The sequence below is a fragment of the Lepisma saccharinum genome, chromosome 2, assembly GCF_977018435.1.
Source record: "Lepisma saccharinum chromosome 2, izLepSacc3.1, whole genome shotgun sequence".
Classification (NCBI taxonomy): domain Eukaryota; kingdom Metazoa; phylum Arthropoda; class Insecta; order Zygentoma; family Lepismatidae; genus Lepisma; species Lepisma saccharinum.
Window position 1 is genome coordinate 168326999 of NC_139230.1, and position 20020 is coordinate 168347018.

The 20020-nt window shown below is 37.6% G+C and overlaps 1 protein-coding gene across 4 annotated transcripts in view; it reads right to left on the reverse strand.

Moving 5' to 3' along the window:
• dop (microtubule-associated serine/threonine (MAST) protein kinase dop) overlaps window positions 1–20020 on the reverse strand; it is a 1057607-nt gene that overhangs the window by 201055 nt on the left and 836532 nt on the right. For all 4 annotated transcript variants that reach the window (XM_083117695.1, XM_083117694.1, XM_083117696.1 and 1 more), the window contains one exon: window positions 13828–13907. In XM_083117695.1, the coding sequence (XP_082973821.1) occupies window positions 13828–13907 (80 nt within the window). The remainder of the gene's footprint in view (window positions 1–13827; window positions 13908–20020) is intronic.

The following is a 20020-nucleotide window of genomic DNA, read 5'->3' on the forward strand; positions in this document are numbered from 1 at the left end:
TTCTACAAATCCTTCAAATCTCTACTATCCGGATATGCATACTATAATCATACTAACCTGATTATCTGCATATCCTAATTATCCGGATCTTGGGAACACCCATGCCCAAACAGGGATTCGAACCCGGGACCCCTGGTCTCGTAGCGCGCTGTGGTAACCATTCCGCCACGAAGGCCGGCAACACAGATTTACATCTCGTCCAACATTCCTTCCCCTGTTAACTTGCTTTCTGGGGTCCAGACATCGGCATACTTCAAACGTTGAACCCTCACCTCCGTGGTTCCTTAGCCTTGCGTTTGTAAACCGTTTAATCTCAGCCAGTTAATCTTTGGCTGCAGTTACGTCAACATCTGTCGGTCACGTGTGATCAGAAAACAACAGCTGGTCCAAACGTAAGTGACCAATTACGCGAGTGTCCTAGTGGCCTTCCTTGCGACTTGCATCAGGAAACACGATCACGCAGGGAAGTTTCAAGATTGGGGAAGGGGGGGGGGGGGTTTCACGACAATGATCACTGGTCCTAAGGTCGTCCACTTTTCCCCCTGGAATTTTCCTTCCCGTTTATCTGCATGAATGAATCATTCATTAACAATTATCACACCTGGACAATTTACTTACAAGCCCTGGGAACATGCAGTATGCAGTGCCATACACACTGATTGGTTTTGGTTATTTTACGTCGCTTTTCTGCCAATTTTGGCTAATCGCGACGATGAGAATGAGTGATAATACATTATTGAGGGCCGCAGTACAATCTGGGACCCAAGTGGATTAGAATTAAAGTTAGCTAGTGAAGCTACAGTTTTTGTGGCTTTGTGAGCGCACTGCGAGTGAATTCTATCGCTAAACTAAAATAAACTAATTAAGAGACTAAATATTTCTTCTTTCCTTATGTTGACAGTGTATTATCTGATAATTTATTCGTGGTATCGTTCTGCCACACGGGCTCACCACTATTGTCCTGATCTTTCCTTATAGTTATCATCTCAGAACGTGGCGTAACGAACAGATACAATTTTTAAGGTTGACACTGCCCCGGCAAAACCTTATACATGTATTGATAAAGGGATACTCACAAAGAACGCCCAGGCTGAGATTCGAACCTGGAACCCAAGCGTCATAGCGGACTGTGCCATGATTTTAGAGGTCGGTGATGCCCCTTGACTCTGAAGTATGGCAACCGAGAAAACAAGAGATTCTCAGAAATCGTTGCAGTCTGAAGTGTTTATATATATATATATATATATATATATATATATATATTATTGTATTGCAGAGAGAGCACTTTACATTTATAATTCCTTAGGATTAAATGATAGTTTTGCGCATCCGGTTGTAAGTTTGACCAAGTTTGTCTTGAGGCCACTTTATGCCGAGAGGTTAATTAGGACTAGACCTATAGATTGAAGTAGAATCCGCACTACAGAAAAGTGTCCCAACTGGGAATCGAACCAAGGTCGCATTAATTACAAGGCGACAATGGTAGTCACTACACTCTCTGGGAGGTCCACATGTTCTCGCAGGAGGGGAAAAAAGTATTGTCGGGAAAAATTTCATCGTTATCGAATAAAGTAAAACATGTTTCAGCTGTGTTTTAATAGTTACACAGTAACGCCATACTCTTGACGATAGAATAAGCTACAACTTTGCTCTCTTAGTGTCACGTTTGGTAGCAAAGATAGCAGCAGGAATAATTGCACAATAAGCTTAGTAATGTTGCAACTATCATCGCTGCAACTCTTAACAGCAAGAACAGCACGTTGCACCTTACTATGGACAGCTATGGATGAAGACAGACTCAGCTCACAGTAGGAAATATAACACTTTTGCGACCTTCTGTTGGCACGCATTTTTCTCACCCTCTCATTATCCTGCCACGCATTTATAACGGACGCTCCCTTTTATCTTTCTCACATTAACCTGCTCAACGGTCCTCAAAAATCTTTATGAGAGTTGGATCTGGAGAATTCCCAGGCCAGTGCAGGGCAACAGTGTTTCTGAGAAAACAGGACAGGCTAATCTGGAATTGCAAATCCACCTACCAAAAAGAGGGTGAAATGTCGCATGGATGAATTTTTCTTAAGTTTCGATTGGATCTACAGTTTAAAGTGGAATCTGAGATAGTGTGCAATCCATCTCCACCATGAATCACAGCTTGGACTGCTTGATTACATGGTGGTAGTGTAAGGTACAGAGTTCAAGATGAACAATTCTTTGTATTTTTGTTGTATTAGTCTTATTTAATGGTCTCTTTTCTACAACTTTTGGCTGATCGTGACGATAAGGATGAATGATGATTAGATTAAATTGATGCGGGAACACTCACAAAGAAGATACATTGATACAGAGGCCACGAATCGAACCCAGAATTTTTGGAAGCGATGGACCGCTACACGCTCTCGGCTTCCATGGCGGTTGAATAATTGCTTGTGTACAAGAATGAGAGCGATTTGTCATAAATATTGTAACAATACATACACACATTCAACAATTTCATCGAATGGGCATTTTCGTCCACAGTGTGTAAAGTGCCCCGGTCATAATCACGAGCATTTATAATACTTAGGTTTTTATAATTTGTTTGTGTACCCGTATGCTGATGCTAACATACATCTATTTTAATACAGTATGCCACACGTTAACGTATGGTTTCTCCTTAATTGTCAAGCTTCAGGCTGACAAATTTGACGTCCACTTTATGCTCAGGTAAGCAAATGGAAAATAGACCTACCTACTGTATTTTGCATTTTAAAAAATAATTCGTGTCCCTTTTCTACCACTTTCGGCAAAGGTTAGGATGAATGATGGAGCTCCACCTTCCGGGGCTGGAACCTGGAATCTTCTGTGGCGAGATCATGAGTGTAACACTCGGTCCGTTACTCGACCACACATACAATTGAAAATGGGATTTGAAAGACTTTGGAATGTGTCTGCACCGGAAATCAAACCTAGATTATAACGCGACAGCGTTGACACTGATTTCTCAAACAAATAAAAACATTAATAATAACAGACATACAAACAGCAGATGATTTTCCTGATAGTCTTGGGCCTCCCCGATGGCGCAGTGATAGCGTCATCGCCTTGTAATCAAGGGATCCCGGGTTCGATACCCTATGGAGGCACAAGTGGGTCGGATCCCACTTTAAACTGTAGGTCCAGTCCCGATTAGCCTTACTGTGCATAAAGTGGACTTGAAACACCAATCCAACTCAATCCAAAAAAAAAATCCTGATAGTCTAATAGTAAAGGATATTGCCTTGAAATCATGCAGATCTGAGTTCAGTCCTCATTGAAGGATTGGCAGTAGTTCAGTTGTTCAGATTCCGATTAGCACATTTGCACAAAGTGAACTTGGTAAGAACAGTTTGAACTTGCAACAGTCCGTTAAACGTCTGAAGTATACTAACTATAATGGCTTAAATATTTAACTCTGTAAATCTCTAAATGTACCCTGGTTTGGAGAAACAGTGTGATTATGCAGTAGTTGCAAGATAACCAAGTGTGTCTGAAAACTGAAATGGCTCCGAGATACCATAAAAAGTGCCAGTTCAGGTCTCGGCATTTACAGAGTATAAAAATTCCAGAGTTATCAACGTGTGACCTTCCATGGCCCCCGGTGATCACACTAGAAGCAAAAAGGTTATCAGTGGTTTGCCTTCACACACACCCCTCGGCAGAGTGCCCATTACAGACTTGTCTGGAACCTCATTTCTCAGGGTTATTAACACAAGGATACTGTGTCCAACATCACGGCTAATGCTTTGGTGTTTGCATGTCTTCGTGCACACAGCATTCATATTCACAATATGATGTAGCAACTCCCTGGATGTTCGAAGTCAAATGGGAATTGATTATTTCAACAGCAGGCATTTTGCTTATATTTTGCATCATAATTAGAGCGATGAGGAGGCGTAATCATCAAAAGAATATTACACAATAAATATACAATCACCTCTACACGGCTTTGAAACTCGTGACACAGTTGTGTAATATGTGATGCTTTGAGGGGGAGGGGAGATACGCCTCGTGTTTTACTACTTATGTTTAGTGTGTTTATTCGTGATTTTGCCGTATGTCTGTACAGTCACGACCATAAGTATGTTGAAATTAGCCAAACTAAATTGATTTTCTACAGAAACTCTTTAACATAGGCAGGTGCACCTATGCAATATTAATTGGGCATTATGCATTGTCTAATGCTTTTAATTTTACCTATTCTAACACTACCGTAGCAAAAAAAGGACAAGGAAAGAAGAGAGAAGAGGCACTCTCTCGAATAGACAAAAAAAAAATACACAACAGATAATGTCCACTATCACTTCATACCAATAAAGCGCCATTGTCATTAACATACAGACAATGATGAAGCGAAATTCGAGACTTGGACCTCTAGTTCAACAGCAATAAACTAACCGCCAGACTACCGAGGCATGGTGGATAGATTAAATAAATTGAGCATCTACCCATTTCTCAAGCAAACATTCACTAACTTACGGAACACTTTTCTCCTCGGTGAGTATTTGATCCAGTGGTGAGCATGTAGTATATGACTACACAATACCACGTTCTCCGCCAAGAAGCTCGTCAATCTCCGTGGCGAGTGGTTAGCATAACACGCTTTTGAGTCCCAGGTTCAAATCCTCATCAGACACAGATTATCAGTGTATCTGACCCATTATCCATTTCATCATTTCTTATCGATCCCCACCGTGGCGATTAGCTCAAGAGGCAGAAAATAGACATAAAATAACGAAAATAAAAATAGTCAACAAGCTCAGACTCATCTATAGCTGACAAGATTAGTATTTATATCTTCATAACCGATTATAACAATAATAGTTCCATTTGGCTGGTTTTCGCTATGCTTCAAGCTCGCTAATGGGAGCTAAAATACGGAATATGTCCTCATATTTCACCGAGAAAAATTATGTGTTCATTATGTAATCTAAGTTTTGTAATTATTAGAATCATTAACATGTTCATGTTTTCCCCATATACAGTTCCACTGTAAATAATCGATAAAGTGTCGTTACTGTTATTAATATCAATATTAGTAATAATATTACCACCACTACTACTAATAAAACATTAGTGTTGGTGCTTTGTCCACGAAAATTTGGACGTAAGGTTCAGCCAGAAATTCAACTTAGTACACCTGATTCACACCTCAAGAAACCAATAAGAAAAGTCGATTGTTTAATCGTGGCTTCACTGCCTCGTGAATGGCTGCCAGTTATTAGGACGGCCTGGTATTAATTTGGCCAATGATACCGTTCCTGACTGATATTCCCTATCGTTATAGGTTAGTGTATTGAAAGACATCACGAGGTTTACTCTATTCCTTCTCCACTGTCTCTCAGCATTCAATCCTTTCACCTTTCCGCGTTCTTCAATTAATGGTAGAAATGTGAGAAGTTAACGAGGGTAAATAGCCTTATTGCTTAAACTGACCTCAATGAAGCACGAGTTAGCGTGTCATGTTACGATTGCCAAGGTTATGTTCCACTGGTAAATACGTTGTTTCTTCGTTCAACATTAATATTCCACTCTAACCTAAATCTGACCATAAAAACGAGTAGAGTACTGGATTCGAATCCCGAAAAAGACATATGACGGGTCATGGAAGAAAAACAGATAAGTCAACTCACCAAACTCCACAAAAGTGAACTTTTAATTGCAAAACGTTACTCGATATGTAAATGAAAAGGAACAAAAAAACGTAAGCTTTGAAGAATCTGTTTGTCAAATATACGAAACGAAAGATTGCTTTTGCTTTGCTTTTGTATTTTAAGTCCACTTTATGCACAGTAAGACTAATCGGGACTGGACTTACAGTTTAAAGTGGGATCAGAACCACTATGAGCCTCCACCGGGTATCGAACCCGGGACCCTTGATTACAAGGCGACGATGTTACCACTACGCCATCGGGGAGGGCCCATGAAACAAAATAAACCGTGTTGTAAAGTCCACCACTGCATCATGACCTCTAGGTACTCCACGGAGAAGAAATAGCATATAAGGTACATAATACACATCTATGAGCTGTTCCCAGAAACTTTGTATAAAGTTAGGGCAACATGCCAGGAAATGGCACGACAGAAATGACAGAAAATTGACTTACCTGGTTCTTCTTTACCTGACCCTTCATATAATAATTCTTGTATTTGTACTTTTATATAGTTCATCTAAGGTAAATTATGTTTAAGTCCCCTTTTGTGTTCGGATAGGCTAACCAGGACTAAACCTACACTTTTACGTGGGACCAGAATCGTTGTAATGTCTCCTCACCTTAATCAAAACCGAGAAAACCTGTTTACAATAATAACGTCAACCACTACGCTATCACGAAACTCTACTCTTAAGGTGTAATTAACTGAAAGTACAAATGCCTTACAAATGACAAATAAACTAAAAGATGAAAACGCTTTTGAAGTTACGAGGATAAACAAAGTACACTAAAATCTTGTTTATCCGAATTTGATAGAACCAAGCCCTTTGGATAAACTGAATTTCGGATCATTCGGAATAATTAATTAATAATATTAATAATAATTAAGCATGTACTATGCATTAAAAAATTACATTGAATACGACACAATAAGTTAGTATACATTACGTGTACACGTTATATCACGTGGAATCGTGTATGATCTTAAAAAAATTGTTCATCCTCAGGGTTAGTGTTTTTACTTAGAGCCTTGCTCTATTCTCTTGAGGTAGAGTTATATGCCTCGTCGCGATGGAACTTTTTTTTAATGGACTGTACGTTTGGTGATTCATGGCATCACCTTGTCAGGAAACATACCGCATGACTATTGTCTTCTCGCAGACAATCGTTTTACGAAGTTACGGAACGGAAATTCAAACTGTGCATGCTTCTACGGCATATGCGGGCGTTCAAGACACGCATACAGCAGTCAGTATCAATAGACGATTATGTAACTTTTTAATTGCAATTACGTATCCCGCACCAGCAAATGAAGCAAGCATACTGGTCACATCCTGCCAACATAAAAATCAACTAATACAATACCACTGCCGTGTTGTAAACGCCAACCCCGACACCATTTACAATTATTATGTAATTTACGAGTTGCCTACAAACACATCATTTGTATGCTCAAGTTTACCGCTACGATGACAACGCAAGAGTAAAATTATGCTTTTAATTAATTGATAATACAAAAATTAGTTGTAAGAATAAATTTACTTTATATGAATTTCTGAGCAATTTCACGTGCATTTATTAGATTCCAAGGACCACGGGTTCGTGATTTTTGATTCATAACCTACGTATTTCACCAATCTATCATCCATCGCTGTAGTCTAGTTCAACTTTTCTAGAGATCGAAAAAGACAAAAAAAACATTTTAGAGACTAAAAAAACATTCTGGAGACTAAAAAAACATAAAATAACTAAATTACGAATCTTCATCGTGCAGGCAGTATTAAGTTCGTCGTGATCTTGCGCTTACAGTGTTCTCTTAGTTCTAATGTAAGTAATAACATTTATTTCATTAGCGATTGGTATCATTTCATCCGTGCCTTGTAAAAGAAGAGCAATTTTTTGAAACATTCTACTAGAAACAACAACAACAACACCCATGTAACTTCTGAGAATAAATGTAAACTCAGGCTTTGGGAGGTGTTCTGTTTTGTGTTATTTACTTTTGTATAGGGGTTCACTAGATGGATTTACAATATATCAGTGTAAACGATATGCATTAAAAGAGTATTAAGGATAACATTTGCTTCTACTACTAATATTTTAATTACAAATTCATTTTATTTTTTAAATTCACCTTAATAAATAATATGCGTTACAATCATCATTATTAAGCAAATAAATAAACAAAACGTATAGCAAAGCGAGGGTTTTCCTGTAGAAAAGGGGAATTTATGCCTTACTGGAGGGAAATTCTATGAAAACTAATTACAATCACTGTTCTTCATTGTTGCATCCACGAGCACGTAGCACGTGCTACGTTACGAGGCAGCTCTTTTCTTGTTTGCCCTGGTCGGAAATTACTCATGAAGACATGCTAGCATGCTATTCTATACAACTAAGGCCATGGCTACATGGCTCAAGATCAAAACGTAAAAATTCACGAGGGCCTTTCGCCCCTCGCCCAATCAACATTCGCTACAATATGACGTCAAGTAAGCAATTTGTGGAAAGCACGACCTTGGTTGCAGCTAATTTCGTTCCCATTTTTCACACATCACTCTCGAAGGCCGAGATACACTCTCAGAAAGCACCATACGCTAAGTTGGGCATGGTGCGGAGAAATTGAACCCAGCCAGTTCAGAAATTTCACATCGTTTTAAATTATGAGAAGCGTTTCTGTTGTTTACTGTGACAACTGGGAGGACGAGCATATAAAGGACAGATCCATACTCTTTGTTTAGGAAGCAGGAAGTCATCTACCTAAGTAGCCTTCATACCTTAACACGTTTTACGAAAGTAAACAAACTGTTTTCTTTTGGATTTCATCTTGTTGGTAGGCCAATGCAAGAGAAAAATACCAATGGGGACTATGAATCAAACGTGTTTTAGTAAAGAACCAGAAGGGGATATTTGTCCCACCCAAGTTATGAATTTCCCCAGACGAATGCACGGGATTTGGTAAGTTAGAAGAATGCAGAGATGAAATCATCTTTCAGTTCATGATATAATCATAAACACTATTCTAACATTTCGTTCCTTTGTATTTAGCGTCTCTAGCCTCCATAGCTAAAAATTCAGCAACAATACAAGTGCTTTATTTACTTGCAGCTAGTCTCAGTGGTTAGAGCAGCGCGATTCGAGGCAGTGAATCCACGGTTCGAATCCCGGATAAAGAATGAATGCTTTGGTGCTTCTTTGTAATAAATGTCTTCAACGTCCCTATTGGTTATCTAACCCACTCTCTCGCCTCAACTTAGTAAATAAACTACTTCAGACTGATTGTAAGTGTTATTTTCAAAGTTTGATCACAATTATGCCTCATGATGGGCATGAATAAAAAAGTGACAAGACAAAGAGACTGACTGACGCTTCAAGTGCAAGACGCTTTCATGAAATTTGAACGACTTGACATTTTCACGCTGAAGACACTATAATAGCATTTTCTTCAGTAAAAATGTTTCAAGACAACAGGCAACACGCAGACAACATGCGTTCGACTTATATAGGAAAATATTTCAACTAATACAACCAAAATCTAAATAATTATCTAATGAGAATGCTGAATTTTCACTACAAATTCTGAAATATACATGTCAAGAATAAGTACCAATTCACGTACACAAAATAATAAATTTGCTGCTATCTTTGGACATACTTCTAAGAAATCTAAATTATAATTCAAAATTTACTGAAAAACTTACCAGATAACATTTTTCATTGTCTTGGATACAATGTAACATAGCCTTCAATACATAAATATCGTGATCTTTCGAAAGTTCAATTCAAGCGAGTTTTTGTAGGAAACAGCTTAAGAAAGGCGAAGCAATGTCTTTGCTAAATGGCTGGGTACGGATTGAACGTACGACCTACTCTCGTATCGAGGAACTGAACTGGTAAAGCTCTGCAGTGTTGTAGCACTGCATAGGCTGTAACAGACAATACCAACTACTGACTCATTTGATGTAAGGAGTATACTACCTTTTTGCAAACAATAAATAACATACCGGGGACGGCGGAAGTGACAAAATTACACAAGAGTAAGACGTCCGTCTGTTTAGCGTATTTTGGTGTAATAGTTGTCCATCTAGAGAAAGACGTTGTGGATTATATTTTCTATTGATTAAGAAAGTCTAATACATGAAATGATACAGTTTTCAAAACACACTCTTACAGTCATATTCATCTCCTTCCGAAATTCCTGGACACACTTTTGCAGCATATACGTTAAATGAGAATGGATTTTAAAAAGTTGAACCTATTGCAATTAAAAAGAACTCTGCACCTTAATAATTAATACTGAAGTTCACTATTGCGTAAATAATGGTAAATAACAATTTTTATTTAGTATCGCTTATCAAATTTTGGCGATTAGTGTAATCTGCAATACGGCTGTGCGTTTTATCGTTAGGTGGTAGATCAGCATTTGCTGAACCTCGCCCAAGAATAAAGACCATTGAAATTAGCAATTTTTTCAGTAACCTAAGAGACCCACCCAGCTTCGTATAAATGGGTACCTGGGAGCACCCCTGGAAGGTGCCGGCCGGGCATGATGCTGTTGATATCATCCCAACTATGGCCGAGATCAAGAATATGTGGAGCTCTATACCTCCACATCACTCCACATACCTTCATGGCAAATATAAATATTGAATTTGTTTTTCAGTCCACTGTATGCACAGAAAGGTTAATCGGGACTGGATCTTCAGTTTAAAGTAGGTTCCGAATCACTTACGTGCCATCAATTCTGAGATAGCATCATTCTCGAAACGGCCTCCTCGATGGCGCAATGGTATCGTCGTAGCCTTGTAATCAAGGGGTCCCGGGTTCAATTCACGGTGGAGGCACATGGCACAGTGGTTCGGATTCCACTTTAAACTGTAGGTCCAGTCTCGATTAGCCTTACTGTGCATAAAGTGGACTTAAAGCACCAAATCAATCAATCATCATTCTCGAAAAGTTGTTGCTGTGCCTCCAAAATTATTTAAACTTATATAAAGATATTTTTTGACATTAAGATATTAGCTTATCTTTTTGTATAAAGCACCATTTCTCTCTCCCTCTCTGTCCCCTTCTCTGTCACACACACACGCGCGCGCGAGCGAAAATAAAGGACCTTTTATCATTCGTACTTCCAAAATTATTTTCCGCGGATATGATTAGATACCTTAGGTAAACTCAAATATACGATCCAAGATCTGAATCAATAAATGCACACTACTAGCATACTCCAACCAGTACCGAGCAATTATTCAGCACACTATTTAGCCAAATGCAACATGCAATTTACCACGACCATATACGTTCACCTAAAATTATCTCCAACTACATTCCCTTGCAGGCGTATTCTTATGAGTTCCATTGGAAACGAGATTAATCTTTGTTGCAGTAGCACAACCAAAATTAGCACGTTATAATTTTGTAAATCCATAACTTTCATCCGAACCAGTTAACGAACAAAACACTTAAAACACATCATGATCCAATTTGGTAGTTCAGAAAATGAGAACAGAGAAAGTGCGAAGGAATAATTCGAGTAGAAATTCCAGTTTATAATTTGACTTATAATTAAAGTTAAAATTGAGATCAACTCCAAAGTAGAGGGAAAAAACAATACAATTAAAAATTATGCAATGCCACTTAACCAGAAGCCAGCCCACAATGGAATTACAAACAGGAGAAATGAAAGGTTACGTCAGCCTTCTCATAGGCTCAAAGGCGTCTCTCAATAACCTCAGCGATATTTTCAATAATTTCTTTTACAAAGGTTTAAGTTTAAATATAAAATATTCAGCCATAATGGCTAGATGTCACCACTATTCCATTAGCATCGTGATATAGAATTTATGAATACAGATAAGATACATTTTTCCTGAAGTATTTTATCGTAATCTCCGTATTTCAAATCGCATGTCCGGTATGGATATACACAGTTATTTCCTTAAGTGGATATATCACACGATTTATATTACTGAACAACTCTTGAAAGATTTCCACGAATACGTATGCTGGAAATCCATTATTTTTCTTTAATATGACTTTAGTTAAGCTACAGATATAGAACAACTACTTCACTCTGTTTCTTAATTCCACTTTACAAAGCTAACAGACTGAATTCGAGTTCTACATGCGATCCAAAGCAAGGAAATGTGCCTCCATGGGGAATCGAATTCAAGGGTGCTCGATTACAAGACGGACCTGAAACCTATCACGCATCCAACTATAAATCCCAGACACCTTGGTTAAAGTAGAAAACATAAGCTGACACTTCAGCACCACAGAGCAATCGCAACATCTATGTAAAAACTGCAAATAGTAACTTCTGCTAGGCAAAGTAAAAGTTCACAACGGTGTCACTGTTGAGCATAGAGTTTCCATTGAATAAGGGAATATAAAACCGATACTGGAAATCAGTTATGTATACTAAAAATCGTATTAAAAGTACAACATTTACACACATATATTTTTACAGAAAGCGATAAAGAATGATATTACCAATTCGGAGCAGCTCTGAGTGAAGAGTTGAGCGATGAAAGCCAGTGTTTTACTCACAATCTCATATAAAGTTGTATATGTTTTCCAGGCATGGCTTTTACAACTAATTAATACAAATGTGTGAGAGTTTTATCCATAACAACAACCCAACCTTCCTTTGGCATACCATTCCTGAACTTCTCAGTCATTTTATGCCATACACTGAATGATGTTTGAATTTATAAAAATGTATGCATTTGCTGATCTGGATTATATAAAGCTTGCAAGCTGAATGCCAACAGAAGTATTTGACGCCTCAGTGTTAATTCTAAATAGTTAAATAAATTATTATTAAAATAATAAATAAAATATTAAAATTAATGACAAACGAAACCAAACAAATAAATAAATAACATAAGATACGCACAAAAACTCGACTGGTCTCAATGTTCACATATCCAGATCGAGTGAGGCCATATTTAACGAAGGAAATATTCAACAACAAAAAATATTAGATTCACCTAATAGTGTAGTATTCTCTTTGAGAAGGTAACTATTAAAGCAGTAGAATACAGATGTGTGGTATTTTAATGCAAACTTGCTTAAATCGCTGTAATCTTCTACTAACATTGAGCATACATTTCTATTACTCCAACGAATTAAAAGTAGGCTTAATAAAAGCTTTAAAAGTGTATAATAATTCGAATATCATAACGTGTTTGAAATCTACTTCAGGAAACTTCCAATCATAGCTATGACAAATATAAAATTAAAAATGCAAAACAAAATAAAGATAACTGATTTAACGAATGAAAAATCAAATAAGCTAAAGTACTATACATACGGGTTTCGGTTTCCTTGTAGATTTATTTCTCTACGTTTTCAGACCAAACTACTATGTATTAGATGCAAGTTTGCTTAAGTAGACGCAGTTAATATAGTTAGGAAATCAAAGGACCGTTACGTCACATGGCGCATGTGACTGTCCAGAAGGAATATGCTCACAGTATGCAGATTTAGCCAATAATCTTTACTAGGGAAGAAATGTTATCCTCAGACAGTTTCTCACTGTCACGCTTTGGAACTCAACGGAAAGTGACCCTCTAGAAAAATATGTAATTATAAATTCGTGTATCGCCACGCAATGAAAAAGTAAGACGTTTCAAAATGGCCTGTCGTCAAATAATGTATCTCGGAACTTCAAAACTATGCTACAGACAAGCAACGCACCAGCAGAAAGATGGGACAAACTGGTTTGGTTGTAAAATAATACTATTTCTCTATTTGAATGCAAATATTCGTATTTTCGCAGCGCGGACAATTCCTAACGTTAACCGAGTTAAAGAATCTTCGTATTTATCCTCGAAGTAGGAGACCTCTCTATTTCTGTTTTTACAATGGAAAGACTTGCAACAATTTTCTTTCCAAACACATTATTATTTAAATTTGTTATGCTTTCATCACATCTCAATATCGAACTCTTCGATATTAATTACTGTAATTTAATAACTATTAAGCAATAAGATCACCCATTCTAAATCCTACAGTGAAAGAACTGGTACGTACGATAAGGTTGGTTTGTTGTTATTACCATTTTACAAATGAACACGTTGTAGATAAAAGTGCATTAAGTTGCAAAAACCTTGTCCTTTGGAAAACATGCAATAACTTATTTCCAACTTACCATACTAGCTGATAGTGATGGTGCAGATTGTCCCAACGCCGAGCTTCGCATTCGCACCAGGTTCGAAGTCTCCCCAGAGCCTGAAACGAAGAAAAAAGTCCACTCTCAAAGAAATGCTCAGTGCTCTTGCCATCATAGTTTTGTTAAAATCTTCGTGCAAGTATGCAAAATAATTATGAACAGTACCACTGTAACAAACAAAGCTTTTTTCGTGTACTTTAAAAATTAGAACCACAAGGAAGAGAAGTGCAAACTGCTCTCGTGAAACTGAGAACCAACAGGTCAAAGACAACTGAATGATCACTGACATGAATACTGCACAGTTTTCTCCTGAATACCACGTGTTCGTGAATCGTTTTTAGGTACGAAATTCAGTCTTGGCTGATTCTCGAACGGTTACTAATTTAGCAATTAACTCCGCTCAAAACCGTTGATCACGAACTTAAATGTTACAATATTATAGTATGGAAGAATTTCAAATTAAAATTCATTCAAGGTGAACGCCACCTGAGGTATACATTTGTTATGTTGAGCAAAATACTCTTACTGCTGCAGGAAAAGTGGCTCTTGATTAATAAATAAGTCGAAAGTTATCGGTTGGTAGCAGCCAGTGTGTGAATTAAGCTTTTTGCTTTGGGGGATGGGGATACCCAATCAGTGCCGTATTTGCGATTTCATTTGGGGGGGGGGTAGGTTTTTTGGGGGTATGCAAATTTGTATCTGTTGCCAATCAGTAAACTATACTATTGCTTGAAGGCAAAACAGTGGTTAACCTAGGACAGATCTAATCTTATGATAACTTTTGCACGCAATTTAGAAACACTATATTTACAGCCTAAGAAAACCAAAACTCATATACACGAAGCAGGATGCAATTGTTTTAAAGGTTAATTAACTGTTTCCCAGAATGATTTCTAAGTAGTGTTTGTTCCATAGTTAAATGGTATACTATAGGCCTCTGCTTTCGATTCAATTTTATTTTCTTTGATAGGAATTTTAAAAAAATCTTCTGCCGGGGATAAAAATTGTGCTGATAGCGGCCGAAAAAAGTGGCCACAGCACGTTTCAACATGATTCCATGTCATCAGTGGTAGTCACAGAAGGAACCTATAAACATCTTTATATTACAGTATTTTAAAGTAAAGGTCCTCGCAAAACAAACACAATTTGTTACTTCAGAAAAGGAAAAGTGTCAACTGGGTGGGTTCCAATACCATATACAGGTATCGGGAAACTATGCCGGTAAATTAACACTGCAGAAACGAAACAACAAAAAGTCAAATACCAGAAACCTTAAGGGTTCCAATACAGAACGCACTTTCTCATGGACAAAACACAGTTAAACCCCATTCTATACACTCCAATACTGCGAATACCTTCGTTACTCGGATCGCTTCATATTTTTAAAAAAAGTGTGAGAGGGTGTATGTTGATTTGTCTTTAATTATAGTTGTATCATACAATTTTTCCCGGCTCAAGCCAGTCAATAAAATAAAGACGAAAACATGTAACATGTGCTACATTTAAAAACTTGCAAATTTTGAATATTTTCCAAGATACTTGTTGACGCTCTCACCACGTAAAGAATATAAACAACGACAACACTAAAATGCTGACAAAGGCAAATTTTATTGTAAAATAAGACAATATAAACGTACAATAAATTTTGACTTGGTCAGCATTTTAGTGTTTTATTAAACATGGAATCAAGGCTTAATAGTGTTAGCAACGACAATAAAGCTTAACAGTTGCATCTCGCGACGATAGACAAATATAGTATACAAACCAAAGCCTCAACAATCCTAACAGCCTGAGTTCGGTAACTAATCTGGGTCCTCGAGAGGCCTAATAGCCAAAGTAACATAATTTTCGGAGTTGACCCAACATCATGAACATAATTGGGGAGCTAGTTAAATAAGAAGAGGTAGTGGCGAAAGAGGTGATTGGAGGCGACGATCTGACCATGCATTTATTACAAGAGGAAAAGTTGTCTGGCAAGCTTCGGCCTTTCAAGGCGTTGTCGAGACACGGAGTATATCAAACATTAATCATATTTTAGGGCAGCGATTTCTCGGTGATCTAATCGAAGACAGTGTGATGTCAACCACACTTCCCACTAAATTTACATAAATTCTTACCATATGCTAATTCTGAGTCTCAGAACTTGTGTGTGATTTATGATGTATGTTTTATCCAGTCTATGTATACAAATGCACTAGCAAATTACATTTTCCTTTAATCAAAATTAGAAAATCTCAGAAGCAGGTCTACAGAATTGAGCCAGATTATGGAACAGAGGTAGTTAAGGACGAGGTGTGCTCACAGGAGGGCTTCATGGATAGTGTAGTGGTAACCGGGTTCGACACATAGCAAAGTGGTTAATATCCCACTTTGAACTGTAGGTCCAGTCCCGGTTAGCATATCTGACCATAAAATGGACTTAACACAAACTTCAATAACTTTTATTCTCGCAAGAAAAGTCCCTACTTTATGCACGCATCAAGAATTTGGCAGTAAAATAGAAGCAAAATATCACTTTCTGCCACTTTTGGACTAAACGCCACGATGAAGAGTGGTAATTCGATGAATCTGAAGAAGTGACACTCGCAAACTAACACCCATGATCATATTAGGACTCAAACCTTTTGTTTCTGATTGTAAATGTTGTAGCAGTGCTTGGGATGGACTACGGAGATGCACAAAATTAGGAAATAAGAATAACACCAAATTATTTTAGTGCACATGTCGAGAAAATATAAACCCAGTGGTGCGGATCCCACTTTAAAGTACAGTTCCAGAACTGCTTGGCCTATCTGTGCACACGGTGAACACAAAACAAACTCAAACTGTTCTTGGTTCCCTCTGTATATAGGTGGGGAAAGGGGGGAAAGTGGTAGGTGGCAGTAGTGTACCGAAATCGCTCGTAAAATATCACCGAAAAATCATTTATATCTACAAAACATAACTTTCCGCGACTTTTCAACTAGATCGTGTGAAAAACATTTTTCTTTGTTCCTATAAATTCTGACTTCTGAAATTCCTCTCTCCCTCCCTCTCACTGCATTAAGAACGCAAGTTTTGTCTACACAAAATCGCTTCTCTTGGTGAAGAGACAGCTGTAAATGCAAATAACACTTCGCAACTTCGAGCTTCACGTTAGTTAATGTAATCCTCATGGAGAGTGTTCTAGAAACCTCATTTCACTGTATGCATATGGATAATGACATTGTGATACTTGTGAAATGTTTATTTTTACGACACTCGCTTCCTGTGCCTTTCCAGAAAGTAAGATACCATGGCCTAATATATCCTGAAAATGCGTAGGCAACCTGCAAAAACACAAGCAATTAAATGTAACTCGGATTTCTCCAAAAAAATGCAATGAGAAGCATAAGAGGGACACTAATTTCTTGATGGACGACAGAAAGTAAATTTGGCGTGTTACAGTGAAGAGTGACAGATTCTCTCGTATTCTTTGTAAAGAGGTTGTTTGATTTTCACAACTCTTACCGCCTTGGCCCCCAAGCTTGCCAAATTGTACTTTTTTATTATATATTCTTATACTTATACGCTGGTATACAGAATGCCAACAGAAGGCTGAGGTGACGCAGAATCTTTTAATTTGATTTGATTTATTTTACATCGTTTCTTGTGCCACTTTTTGTCTAATTTGCGAAGATGGGGATGAGTGGTGATATGATGAAATTGATGAATAGACATCACAAACGTCCATGCCCAAGCCAGGATTCGAATTCGGGACCCCTGGCGTCGCAGCGCGATGTGCTAACCACTCCGTAACGGAGGTCAGCCAAGAGGGAACCAGACATTATACATTTGTAGTATCAATTTCTAAACACAGTCTCGATTAGTCTCGGTTTCTAAACTCCTGTCTCGTTCTCGTCTCTAGTCTTGAAACATATCAGTTGTCCGTTTTGCTTTTCTATTATGTCTACATAAAAGCGAAATTCCTTGGCGAAACTACCCTTTGAGGAATAAGGTCCGCTGATTGAGTTTTCATTGGGTGACACGTGGCCAGTACATCCGAGTCCGATCCCGGCTGTTTCCTCCAATTTTCTTGGAGCTAGCACCGAAGATGGAACTCAGAACCATTCACACCAAATATGAAGCGCTAATCATTTGGCCCTAACGGTTCTGTCTATGCGCATTTTTATTTGCTTTACGTTGTGGTTTACTAAAGTTTCGAACATGACATTCGCGGGATCATTGAACTAGCCTTTGTGGCAGGGTAGTCAGTGTAAAGGCTTATGAAGGCATAAGTCATAGGTTCGAACCTTAGTAAAGCACAGGTGTATCATTACATTCGTCCTATCGCCAATTTCATCAGTTCATCAATTTAACCTCATCGTCGCGATTAACCCAAGGAGTAAAAAACGGCGTAAAATAACCAAAATACACAGTTATATATAAGAGAGACCTCTGGCGATGACCAAAACTATCATTACTGTAGTTTGAGGAAGTGCAAGTTTGAAACGGATGGGGGCAATTTTCAATTATATCAAAATTTATTAATCAAATATTATAAAAGTTGAATAAATTCTATATATATTTATAATAATCATCTAGTAAATGTTATTATAATTGAAAAACTCTATATGATTGTCAAAAGAGTAGCGCGATGTCCACATCTAAACTAACGTACATTTCAGAAGTGAAATTAAAGTTGTTCATTGTTTTATTGATATGTGTCCATTGTCCATACATTTAGTATACATAATAAGCATGTTTCATTCGCAAGTCCTTATATATTCATACACATATTCACACATTATGCATTTCAAGTAATTTAAAAGCCCTTCACTCGCAACAGACAAATTGTAGAAAAAAATAAATACCACGTCCGTTTTCCAGAGGCTCAACCATGCATTCAGCATAAGTAAACTAAATATAATTTTCACGTTACTTTGCTTGATAATAAAAAAAAAATAATAATCGGTGTCCCGAGGGATTGGAACAATTTGTGGACTTGCCTTACTTTTATAAATTCCCATCCCTATTAATACACAGAAAGGAAATATGATTTCCGTCACCCTGACGACAACAAACGACGAAAGTAGGATGTGGTTAATGTTCTTCACAAGTTCCGATACGCTACTGAGATGGTTTCTATTTTCAGTATCATGCATACATTGCAGACAAACTCCAGATTCAGTTTATAAAGGAACAGTGACACCCTTCACAGCACGTTGAAATAGAATGCAAGAGCAGTTGTTTCACATTACCTAGAAGTATAATGAAATAATTTGTCTCCCAGCTTCTTCGGACATCTGCTACATGTAATCTCAGTATTCCTCAACTTATAGATTATGCAAATTCTCCGAGATTCCCTGGTATTTTCGCAGAATTAAAACTCTCTTGGAATACTGTCGTAAATACTTTCACTTGCAACAAGACTAATTTTGAAAGCGGATAACCTAGAAAAAATTCAGCACGAAAACATACAGCGAACGGTTACAGTACGTAGTCGTAATTATGGTGGGGAAAATACAAAGTATCCCTTCAAAAATTTCACATAAGTTCCACATTATTACTGAGAATACCTGGATCACTAGGCCCTATATATTGTGATTAGTAAACCAATAAAGAATACTCATAAAACGTAGGTACATTTCCTATGCAGCATCTCAAGGACTACTTGTTTCGAGTGGTAATCGGCATGTACTGAATAAAATATAATTGCATAATGATCTTGAGGCTCCTTCCTAGCACGTTTATTCAAGCAATGACCCTTCACCAGTAAGAAATAATTGCATATGCAGAGCGGAAGAAGCAAGAAAGTCATTAATGCATAATTGACTTTTTTATTCGTAGCCATCAAAAGGTACACCAACATAAATTCAAAATTTGACCTTAATTGGAGACAATGTTACACGTTTGTTTGTATTAGGTTTCTTAAAGTCGATTTTTCTATTTTCAACTGTGAAGTAGACGAAATAAATTTTGAGTTTGAGTTTTTTTAGGCCCATTTTATGCACAGAAAGGTTAATCGGGTCTGGACCTACAGTTTAAAGTGAGATCCAAATCACTATGTGCCTCCTCCGGGTATCGAACCCGGGACCACTCGATGAAATAAGTGACACAACAAACACAATGGGTCATAAGGAGGCACAATGTATCTTGCACGTCGAATCGAACGTACTAGATATTTACAACCAAAGTAATAGGAATTTATCGT